This window comes from Homalodisca vitripennis, chromosome X (genome assembly GCF_021130785.1).
Source record: "Homalodisca vitripennis isolate AUS2020 chromosome X, UT_GWSS_2.1, whole genome shotgun sequence".
In the NCBI taxonomy this organism is placed as follows: Eukaryota; Metazoa; Arthropoda; class Insecta; order Hemiptera; family Cicadellidae; genus Homalodisca; species Homalodisca vitripennis.
In genome coordinates, this window is record NC_060215.1 from 28,678,437 (window position 1) to 28,691,472 (window position 13,036).

At 34.1% G+C, this 13,036-nt stretch overlaps 1 protein-coding gene across 1 annotated transcript in view; it reads right to left on the minus strand.

Annotated features, from left to right (window-relative positions):
• Positions 1-2,181: 2,181 nt before the first annotated feature.
• The window catches only part of LOC124368854 (cyclin-dependent kinase 17-like), a 43,829-nt gene continuing 32,974 nt past the window's right edge, over positions 2,182-13,036 (minus strand). Inside the window, 4 exon segments of the mRNA XM_046826302.1 lie at positions 2,182-4,531; positions 5,902-5,992; positions 6,142-6,373; positions 8,597-8,730. Of these exon segments, the coding sequence (XP_046682258.1) occupies positions 4,410-4,531; positions 5,902-5,992; positions 6,142-6,373; positions 8,597-8,730 (579 nt within the window). The 3' untranslated portion in view covers positions 2,182-4,409.

Genomic DNA, 13,036 nt, shown 5'->3' on the forward strand with positions numbered 1-13,036 from the left:
ATCGTTATCTCTCCGACGTGTAAGCAGTACAACACATGATTTATAAGCTGCAATTACCATCATAAATACTGCGATCTTAAAATTAATAGGGTTTTTGAACCAGTTGCTACTTATTCCTCAATCTGAAACTAACCATTTCTAGCAAAATTACATATATCTTACGTACAACATACACGCAATACAACATTTGCCAACAGAAGTGGAGTTTCAAGTATTGTCTACATTGCTAGAATTTCATGTTCAGTCAGATGTAACAACAATTCACACTTTAGGCTCAACTCGTATCTGTCTGGCGCAATAACAAACTTTGGCGCTACTGTTGGACAATTTTTAAAGGTCTTTAAGGATCCTAGTGATTAAAATAAAATTTACATTTCCTATGATAACCTATAGACCACCTATATAACAAATTTCCCCACAATATTTAATATGAGTCACATTCAAAACTGAACATTATTTAAAAAATATATATTTATTAATTAAAAAATACAATTTAATAACTGCAGTGATCACTACAAAACCAGGTATACGAGCACAAAGTTTTGAAATCTGGATTGTTAACGAACTTTGACAATCAATCCAATTATAATCGTTTAGAATAATAATAAAGTAAAATACGCAACTTAACAGTCACACGCAATCTTTGATTTGTGAAAAAATGATTGCACACGTACGGGTCTCTTCATTTCAATATCTGTCTACATGGACAAATTATTTCCTACAGAAATTAGTATGAAGTAAAACTAAGTAAAATGTTTATGCTTTGTTATGTTTTATAAATTAAAAACTAAACAAAAAATAAGCATCACAGATCATTAATCCGTCAGAAATATCTGATATTCCAGTCTTGACTACATTCCAGTTTGCCGATGAATGGCTGGTTTGTTGAACAGACTGAGTATAGTGCAGGAGTCAAGAGAGCCGATTTCTACCACAGACTGAGTATAATGCAGAAGTCAAGAGAACCGATTTCTACCACAGACTGAGTATAATGCAGGAGTCAAGAGAGCCGATTTCTACCACAGACTGAGTACAATGCAGAGTCAAGAGAGCCGATTTCTACCACAGACTGAGTATAATGCAGGAGTCAAGAGAGCCGATTTCTACCACAGACTGAGTATAATGCAGAAGTCAAGAGAGCCGATTTCTACCGTGCAATCAGATTGCAATAGTCACGCTGTAATGTACACCTACAGTATTTAACAGCAACAAACTCTCGGAGCCCCTAGAAATTTCTAGCTTCATTTCCATCAATGTTGCCCAAGGCTACTGCATAGCAAACGATCTGGTATCTAACGTGGAGGACTCAACTCATTCTAGGAATACAAAAGTCCGGCCTGCATAATATTCAGATTGTGGACTCTACCAAACACTTGAGTGCAATTCTTAACACTCGTCTTTCATGGACCTGCATGTAGACTCGCTGTGTCCTGCCATTTCTGCACTAAAAAGAGTTGACTCAGTCGGTAGAAGAAAGGCAGTAAAAATGTCATACCATGCCTTTTTTTAACCCCACCTCAGATTTGCCATCATACTTTGGGTGCATCATCGTGCCAAAACATGAAACACAGTTTTGTAATACACAAGTGAGCAATAAGAATTATGACAGGATTTAAAGCTGCAAAGAAATATTTCAAAACCTACGGATCTTCATGGTTTTTTCCCTGTACATTTCTGAAGTTATGCTCTATGATTCTCAACAAAACTTGACCAAAAATATGGATATCCACGACTACCAAACAAGATTTGCCTGGTGCTTCATCATCTCTGACCACCGAACTGCACTCTACACAAGGAAGCTTTCCTACACCGGTGCTATGCTTTTAAATATCCTTCCAGCAAGTACCAAAAGTATTCCAGCAAGAACTTTTGATAATTGACTTAAAAGAGTTCTCAGTATGGAAGAACTCTCTGAGCGAGCTTGTGTTTTCATAGAAAACGTGTTTATTGTAAAATGTGTTTATTGTTATGAAATTGATAAAAGAATTTCCCTAAGACAGAAACTGATTGACAGCTGTATTAAAAAGTAAATTTCTCCATTGTGGGACCATCAATATTGTAGAGGTAAAAAAAAATTTATACATGTAGACAGACAACTGAAAAGAACCGTATGCTTAAAAGTAATATTTTTAAAAGTACCTTTCTGTATTACTTAATCACTATTTTTTTTTTTTTTTATAAAATTTAAACAAAATGTTCAGTATTGGTAATTTGCCCATAGAAAGCATTTATTGAGAGGGTTTGTTAAATTATGATGCTTTAATGCCAAATTAGAAGGTGAAAGTTCTCACGAGTGAAAATGTGTTAAAATGTTACTAATGTTTTTACTTGTTTTATTTAAGTTTAATAGTTTTTAAGTATCGAAAGTGTTTAACAAATGACAAATTAAGAATTTAGACAATTTTACCCACTCGGTACATTTCACTGAAGCAATACACTAATACACCAGAAGTTTATACGGATATCTGACAGTGGGTAAAACATTGAAATGTACACTCTAAAGTGTGTTGTTCCTTGCATAGTTTTCACAACATTAAATTTGATGAAGAAATAAAGAAAATAAACTGTTTAGAAAAATAGGGGTTGGTCAGATTGTAGTACACCGGTCAGTTTTATATCTGAATGTTTCTACAAGTTAATAGGATAACATGTTGGCAAACCTGCATTCTGGTATTCACATATATCAGCTTACATTTGTATTAAGCTTTAAAATTTCAAAACTGAAGAAATGTATCAAACAGCTTTTTGTTGCCAATACAAATGGTAAAACAATTTATAATTTTAAATTTGTTAAAATTAAATTTTAATTAGCACATAAAATTATAACAATTAATCATTTTCTTAAAGATGTTGGGAGTACTTTAAAATCAGGATTTTCAAGAAAAAAAATGGTTGAGTAGAGAAACCACGTCAAGCATTTATCACAAACTACTTGTCTAGCATTTGGTATTTATGTTTTTGAACGACCACACAAAATATTACAGTTGGACCTAACTCTACCTGGACTCAGATGTAAAAGATGTATTGTGTGACACAACACGATATGATCTCACAAACATGCACAGTGCCCAAAGACTTTTTTTACATTCTCAGGAAGCATCATAACCGAGTATGATTGGAAGATTTAAAATATACACATAGACATGGAATAACGAGTAAAGCCAGGCAGGCAGAATAATGAGTAAAGCAGTGGTGCATTGCTTTTTGAAATCGCATGTTTACAACGAATACAGCAGTTGTGGGTTTGTCTTTTCTGAGAAAATAACAGTGAGAAATGGCATTTCACAAAAGTTAAATAGCTCTAACTTAACTTCCTCTACATTTCACAAAGTTAGCTGGATAAAATTACAATTTCAAAAGCCTAGATTTCCTTATCTGTGAAACAAAATCAGCGGCTTTTCTTAACTAAAAGATACTCTGCCTTCAGGCTAATCCCTTCCTTTCAAATTTAGTTATAAACCTGATGAAGGAATAAGAAGCAAAAATGAACGAGATGAGAAAAAGTAATTAAAAGGACTGGAGCCAATATTTTTTATTTTACTTAGGAATTTTTTGGTTAGTTTCATTTCCCTGATGTATAGCTGACTGGCAAGTTATGTCAAGTTGCAAGCTTTTACGAATCTGTGCATTTCAATTTTATAGAGCAATTTTCTTAACTAAAAAATGGCACTCCCGTAACCCAAATTTCGATCTAAGCCAGCATCAATACATGAACAGTGAATGGGTTGAAATCATTAATATCACATCACAATCATCAAGATGGGTTTTACTGGTAAGATACCAACGACTCTGCACAGCTGGCCAGTTATCGGGATATACTAACTACATTTAAAATTAAACTCACAGTAAGTGATATATAATGCTAGAATTTAAGTGTAATCATGAATTTATTTGCTAGCAATGTGCGAGTTGAGTAGTTCCTAACCAAATGTCTCCAGCTAAAGTACAGACATTGTGACAATGGCACCTCTCCACTCTACACCACACTACAGTATACAGTATTTAACATTCACCTAACGCCTAGTTGCTGGAACAACTAAAACATTTTACAAATTTACAACAATTAGCTAGACAGTGTGACAACTGAATTAAATATTTTAAAACAGTAACAAAATGTAGCAGCGAATGGGCCGATCGTTTGCCGATAAATTAATCCAGATATTAAACTAATTGTCAGTTGTCGACCAACTTAATAAATATGTGTTTATTTAATTATTATAAGTAAAAAACAAGCCTAAATTATTAATAATAAATGTAACACACGAAACATCAATGTGTTGAGAGGTTCTCTTACCACAAATATCACAGCCAAAGTCCATAGCGTTACATGTGGTCAAACTATTGCTAGCGACAGTGGAAGTGGAAGTGCACTTTACAATGTCAACGATACACTGATACCACTGACGTCATCATAAGAGCATACTCTGTCGGCGGCCTTTACCCATCAACCCATACTTGGATGCTCGGTAGGCCGGAGTGCTCTTCTTCCGAGTGCTCAGTTGAATTCCGGGTATTGAGAATATGGAAGCCACTGAAAAATCAGCACAGGTAAGGTTATGAGTGTCATACAAGTACGTTCTAGTGTGAGACCGATTATAAGAGTTGATTGATTGATTGTACAACAATCGTTAAACAGCAAATTCTACAATCAAGGTTAAAACGTATCACTGAACTTTCTGTATGACTAACCAACAAAACTTTCTAAAAGTTTTAAATATGTTACTGTTTAAAATGAATTTGTGATAACAAAAATTGTAAAACGTAATCTTTTTTAATGTCTACCAAAATTTATATATTTTATCTTAGTATTTAACCTTTCCAGCGTTATTGACGCGGATCCGCGGAGGGCCACTACAAGCTCAAAACATTATTGCCGTGGATCCGCGTTTTTGCATTCTTTATTTTCTTACTGCTATGTTAGTTGAATATTTTGCTGCTAGATGGTTCTAGTAGTCATGCGACATACAAACGGGTTGCCCTGCCTCGTATTCTGTTAAAATGGGAGTGGCAGCTGCTTCTAATTGGCCAAACACTGTCTAGCGGGAGTTGCCCCGCGCCTTTCACAAAGTCATTGACGGGAGCTCCCGTCAAGGCATCTAGTCAGTTAGTTAGTGAGAAGCGTCCGGTACACGCATATGTATTTCGGTTATCGATAATTTTCTGTTGTGTCCTATTCTTTTTAAAGTAAATTATTCATATTATATACAGCAGTTTCCAGTATTTATGTAGTGTTTTTTTTACCATTATTCGTGTGAATGGCGAATCCAGACGATTCGGAATTTGAAGATTTGGTAATTCTGAGCAATTACTTGGTCAACCCCAAACTTTTTAATATTTTACTACGGTCATAAGGATGTTATCAGAAAGCAAGAAACATAATTCAAGCCTTGCAAGGCTGTCCTACAGGTTGCCGAGCGATAAGAAGGTTCAAAGTCCACGCGATAACAGTGGCTTGCGGGAGACGCGCAGAATGTCAGTTGTGACAGCCCGCCACCAAATAAACACTCTTTGTCTACTTTTGTATTTTTCTAATTTTATTGGTTTGTAATATAGTATACGTTTATCTATAAAACTGTGTTTCATTCCCATACTTACTGAATAAATTATAAAAATATTAGTGACAACTACAATGCGATAATCTCAAAAGTTAAAAATTAGCCTAGGAAATCCAAAAAGGGCTAAACAAATTTTATTTACCGTTAAATAACTCTATTTTGACATACAGAAACGAAAATAAATTTAACTTTACACATTGGAAATTTAAAAAAATTGTAACTTTATCAAAGAACAGGTCAAATTTTTCATGACGCTTAAAGGGTTAAGGTTCCTTTTCTGAGAAAATTAAAAGGACATAACGAGATAAGAAACTAAGGATGATGGATGATAACAAGTTTGACATACCATCTTTCAGATTATGCACAGCAGGCCCGAGCGAGCGGAAATATGGATGCTTCATTGCATCAGCAGCAGAGATCCTATCCTTGGCAACGTACTGAAACAAATTTTGTTGTTTACAATATCGTAAATGTATAATAAATGTTTTTTGACAGTCTCTACATACAATTGCAAGTCATGTAACTCAGCAAAAGGTTAGTGCTTGTCACAAAAAAAAAACGCAAAAATAGAAACAGTGCAACTTACACAGAGAAATTTGTTAAGAAGATCAATGGCATCTGAGTCGAGGCGTGGTGCCCTGGAGAGCATAGGTTCGGGCTCGTAGCGGGGGAAGGTGTATGGCATCGGTAGATCGGGCCAAGCGTCCGGTGGGGGCGATCCCAGTCCTCTGAATATCAGTCGAAGTTCCTCTTCCACAGTGGATCCGGGAAACAATGGCCGTGCACAAGCCATCTCAAAGAAAATACATCCCACGCCCCTACGAGAATAAAATTTGTTTATTTCAGTGCTCTAACATAGGCAGTAGTAATTTACCAAGTATTTACGGTCATACTATGAAAAAAGTAGAAGATATTATTTTAGCACGAGATCAAAAGTTTTCTTGAACGTCCAGCTTAAATGTGCTTGTAAGGACAGGATCACTTAAAATTCACCGAGCCAAGCGTTATATAAGGTTATAGTTACTTGACTCTTAGCAAGACGCTACATCCACCATACAATGTCATTGTTTGGTTTTGGGAAACTATAGTGATTTTTAAACAAAAAGTTAATTATAAGAATAGTAAGACCAGTACTAAAGCATTATTTATTTATGGTTGTCACTGATACACACACGATCTTATATATGATTTCAATTTAAAGCCAAAGAAGCCGAAATGACAAAAATAAAATCCTAAATGGGATTGTTACATAGGTATTTCTATTAATCATTATTGTCAAATAATCTATTATAAAAAATAAAATTTAAATAACTGAAATGTTTTTCCTCAAAGACAACACTATAAATTTAATACGTTTTAAACAAGTTATTCTATAAACTGTTGCTCTAAAGGAGCGTTTTGGATTCCATATAAACCACAGCTCGTTGGGAATAGAATATATAATTAGCCCTTTGAGTGCCAAGTATTTATTGAGTGGGTGTACTGAAAAGTGCCAGATATTTTTCTAGTGGGTGCACCTAAAAGTGCGAGCCCTTTTGAAGGCAGTTTGGAAGGTTTTCAGAAAAATATTCACAGTTTGATTATTTAATAAGCTATCAACATACTTTTTATGCAATTTTTTCTTTGAAAACTCTGCCTAATTAACATAAAATAACAAAGTTACCATAAAATTAAATTTAGGAATATGTAAAATGGACTTACGTCAAAAAATTTCAGAATTTATTTAAATTTCATTGAATTTTTCAACCTAATTACCATTACCAAACAAATCATATCCTTTTCGTTTGTCCATATCACTGGAAAGAGTATTCAATTGTCTATAAATCTTGAAAAATGTATATCATTATCTTCGATAATGAGTGAGTTATACAACATTTAACCCATTGCGGATCGTGAAAACGGCGCGCGCGCGCGCGCGGGCCTTAGAGTACGAATTAATCCGTATTACAACGCAGCACCCGCAGTGTTTGCACGCCCACCTGCCTGCTTAGCGCGCTCGCTAATTATACATGTTTTGTTTGTTTATGTTGTTATTTATGTTATATAAACATTATACAGATCATATTAGACAAGTATATTATACTAGAAGTATATTCAAGTATATTCATAAATATCCTCGGAAGCACTACTTTGAGCGTTTTTATTTATATTGAAATGATGTTGAAATAGAGTTTCCACATCCGGTGGTGTCCCAGGAAACAATGTCTGAAATAGTCTGAACATCTGAATCATGGTCACTAGCCCGCTCGTCACTGTCAACATTAGTATCCGCGTAATTATGAAAACGTGGACAAATACGCGTGATAGAACCGTCTCCATCCTCAATAACACTATCGATATCACTTTCGTCACTTCCTTCCACTTTCTAATAATAGTCTATCTAATTCAGATGATCGTAAATCGTCACCCATTTTATTTACGTACACGCACACGAGGCAAAGGAAAATCGAACGCCACGACTGTACGCCTCAGACAAACAATTTGTCGCAAATAATAACATTATTGACCGATAACGAGGGGAGTGTTTGTGGACGAGTACCAGAGATAAGATAGGAAGCCAGTCCAGGAAAACTGAGTATAAATATCTCCGAGGCTTATAACAGCGATAAGCGTTCAAAACAAATGAGTCATCCGTACCACGTCATCCGCGCGTGAGGGTCACGTCATTGTGCTTTTGGTCCACGCCTCGCTCCGCGTCACCCTCACGTCGTTGATCCGCAATGGGTTAAGAAACTAATGTCACATTGTTTCCAGTAGCCATGTCAACAAAAAATATTTATATGTGAGTTCTAGATTGATTTCCGTTAAAGTCAATTGATCGGAAGTGTACTATAACAATTTATTTAAAAAAAAACAGTTCATCACAAACAATTTAGTATAATATTAGTTTTAAAATATTAAGTTTTCGATTTTTAGTGATTTTTTTTCCTGAACGTCCAGTCAAATCGGACAGCACTTTTCGGCCAACATTTGACGTTCAGTAAAAAAGGGTTAAATGCATGCTGACTGTGAGTGGAATACTTGATGCATTTCATACTGACCACATGTCTATCGGAGTGGAATACTCGGTGGAGCCAAGCAAGACATCAGGAGGCCGGTACCAGAGAGTCACCACTTCATTGGAGAACGTTTTTGTTGGCACAGACTTGGCTCTTGCTAGACCAAAGTCTGCTAACTGTACAGAACAGACAAATTTGTTATTGACTAATTCTTATATAGAAATATTCCCAGTTAAATCTAAAAGGCTTCAGCATCTAACACGCCAATCCCACACTGTGGCTGTGTGAGCTTGCTTGTTATAATACATTGTATATCTTCTTACTACAATATTAACCCTTTGATCGCTGTAGATTGTGCAGCCAGCCAAACCAGTTGCACTGAGTTTTTCTTAGCCAAACTTGCTCAGTTGGTGCGGTGCTGTGATTGTTTCATTCATCTTTGATAACCATATATGTTGCATAAAACTATTTTCTAGTGTATTTAGATATAACCCATAAAAAAACTTTGAAAGTGTATTGGCCTATTTCGATCAGGATATAAATATGAGTTTATTCCACAGTTGTTTTAATATAGGACAATTTTAGAACACAATGCTAGAAGTTCATGGTATTCTGATATAAATGGAACAACACATAAAGCGATGTCGCTATTTTCACGCATGCAGCAGGATTCACGTCTTGTTTTTTCCCGCAAGTAACCTCTCCCCCACCAACCAACCATCTCTCCATGCCACACAAGATCTCGCTCCGACTCTTGGCCAATTAGAACATACATCAGACAGCTGATTGGCGCGGCAAGATAACTAACATGACTTTGCCAGAATGTCGATAGTGCGGTATGAGAATACTCAACAATAGCGTTAACGGCAAGTGCTCTGTTTACGAGTATACTTGTCTACTGCAGTCAAAGGGTTAAACAAAACCTTGTATCACTTACTGCTCTAATTTATGCATGGTTTAACCTCCCCGCCTAGCGCTTTGAAACCCCTTGCTGTTCTTTGATGAAACCTTCTGTTTCTTATTGCAACTTTGCAGCAGTACTTCCGACTTTTTACAGTTGATATACTAGCAATGCCGTTTCCTTCTGAAATAAATGTTGCGTGTTTACATCTGCTTTGAACCTTGCACAAATGATAAATGTATTTGTTTTGTATTTCAGATCTTCCTATCTTATGCCATTCCCAATAAATATCTTAAAATATCATATTTCATACTTCTCACAGTAGAGTTGGTTTGCTATCATAGGGGCATTTCTCTTTAGTTGGAGATTTTATTATTTTTATTAGAAAAATGAATTAGTATATGTGTTAACACATTGACTGCGGCGTAGTTTCACCCCGCTCTAGCAAGTGGCTACACCACACTGAAACGGTAAACAAGCGCGGGGTCGCCGGCGACCCCGCCGCTACCCAGTGGCACCACGTGGTGGTCACCGGTGACCGCGCCGCACCGAATGTGTTAAACTGGCCCCGTGGGGCAGAGAAAATATACTCATAATCAAAGGGGAAAAATAAATTTGATATCCTACTGCACAGACTAACAAAGACTGCCAAATTACATAAACTGTATTGTATATGTATTTTAAAAATAAATTACCACTGTCTGCTAAAACTGTACAAACACAAGTTCAAGACTAGAGTGTACGTACATCTTGTTGAAATTCCCATTTTATTTTATTAATGAAATCTTAGGCTCTGGTATCACTAGGACAGTTATAGTAGAGTTTATATTATAATTCAGAGATGAAACTTTGTGCAATTTACTGTAGCTAACGTTTAACCCTTGCAGTGCTATAAGCACAAGGGCTGATCATGCTCTAAACGTCATAAGCCCATATACACGAAAAACAATTGTTTGCCTGATCAGCTTTTACAAAGAGTTTACAAAGAAAAGAATAGATTCCACTGTTGGAATGTAAAGTTCTATTTTTGCAACACATAAAGACGTTACATGTATATATCCTGTGTACTAGTCTATCATCAATAATTTAAATAAATTTTAAACAAAAACATAGTATTGTTTATATTATTGTATTATATTAATTATATCAATTATATAACTTTATTTGATGTTTTCCTTAATAGTCTATCAATGTTGTTTATCTACATTATAAATTGACAAATTCTAAGCAACTTTTGTCAATACTTTCACCTTCGTACCCCATTCATAAATCCATTAACTAAATTATCAAACAGGGCATTTTACTTAAAATTAGCGCATTATTTTACAAAAATAAAAAGAACTATTTATAAAACTTTTTTTTTCAAATCAATTTTAATTTCATTGGTAAATGTAATCAAAACTGAACAGTTTAGTTACATTTTACTATAAAACAAGATAAATATTTCAAACTAATCACAACACTACCACACAATGCAGGATAATAACGAGATATGTAATAGACGGGTGTGCTTGTGACAACCGGGAGAAAGTAGTAATACACGTCACAGATACATTTGGTTATGGCTCTGTAGGAGACGCAGAACTAACGAGTAGGTGGTCGGAGTTAAACAAAGGGAGCTCCCCTACCCCTGCCGTAGAGTAAAGGTTGTTTATAAATACTTCCTTGGCAACCGCAATAAGCACACATAGCGTATACCGGACATTTATACAAATATGAGGTTATCCCAAGTCATAGGCTAAAGTTTTGTTAAAAAAACCTACATATATGGGGAATAAATTTTAAAAATATATAACACAAAGTATAACAACTGTAAATGGCCTAAAGTTTAAAAAATACTCAAAAGATTTTTTAATCAACAAGGCACTCTACTCTATTGAGAAACTATCCACCTCTCTCTAATTTTAAATTGTATTTTATGAATTGAGGTTGTAAATATCGAAAATATTCCAATTGTAATTATTTTTAGTTTAGTATATAGAAATTTGACGCTATTCAATGTATGCACATGTACATAAAAATTAATAAAGAATTTTGAATTGAATTTCGAAGGCCTTTTGCGAACTAAAAAACTCTTCAAGAGACATAATCTATAATATCGGATACAACTGTATTTGGCGTTTTGGTCAAAGTTTACTATTCTAATATATCTGTCTACAGCGTGCGAAGGGTTAAATTTTTATTGTTTGACATGTTAAATTTAATTTATTTTTTAAAAAGTTCATTTTAGATACCCCAGGAGTTTGACCTAGAAAAATCCATGAAAAATTAAAATTATAATATAAAAAATTACTCATAAACCAATTTCAAAACATTTATGATATAAAATTTGATTACTTAAACTATTAATAATTAATAGTTATTCACACATATCACCATAACCTTTTGATTAGTACGCGATTTAGAATATTTGAGGTTATCCAAAGAATATAGTATTCCGCAACCCTGTATCTCAATAAATATACATTTTTTTCGAAAACATTAAAGAACAATTTCTGTTTTAAGTAGTGAGTTTTGTCTAAAAAATACTGCTGTCCTATAACTGTCAATATTTTAAATACATTTTATTTTACAACCTACTGAAATCAATCAAATGTCATAAATTTAATAATATAAATAATTTTGTAAAACCCAATATGCAAAACAACTTTATATCAGCTGTATTTTGATTATTAAGTAAGAACGGAGAAACGCAGACATCAACATTGCCTGCCCCTAGCAGCTACAGAAGGAACATACGTGACGTGACGTTACGTGTTGCGAAACGAAAGTTTTTTCCCTGTGCAAAACATACATCCATACCTCGCCAAAAGAAGTAGTCACTTCAATAATTATATTAGTTGTAATAAACTTTTTTTTAATTTGATTTAAATTATAAAAGGGGATTCAAATGTTTTTAAATTATTTTTAAGGTCAAAATAATTTAGATTTAACGTGGTTTTGTTAGAAGTTCATTTTGTTAAATTAGTTTCTTTAAAGGTCCTTCTTCAGGCCATCTTTTTGTATGATCATCACCATTATGCTGATAAAATAATCTGTAAAAATGGAGCAGCGGTAAAAAAGTAAAAACCTCCATCAATATTTAATAGAGTAACAGAAAATCAGCAATGACCATACTTAATTTTCTGAAATAAAAAAGCATCTGAATGACTAATTTCATATACCAGTTTGTTCACCTTGGGAAAGCATTGTATCCAAAGTGAAACTCAAAAACTTTTAGGAACTTAACAGTTAGTTGAATATTTTTTTTTTAAACAAATTTGAAAAGAATACTTCTTGAACCCTTACATTACATTCATTCGACCGCTTACTCATATATAAAATTCTATAACACTAGCTAGTATTGTAATATAACTCCATTAATTGACTTATTTGTCTAAATTTTATTACATTGATCATTATTATTCTTTCAGATGTTATGAATATATTGAATTTTAAAGTATACTTTAGTGAAATATAAGTTACTTTAAAATTTGTGTCGCATACGATTTATATTTTTTATAATATTTCTATATTTCTTATAATATTTCCTATGACATTTCTTGATCGCATTTTTTATTTCATAGATCCGACTTAGAAAG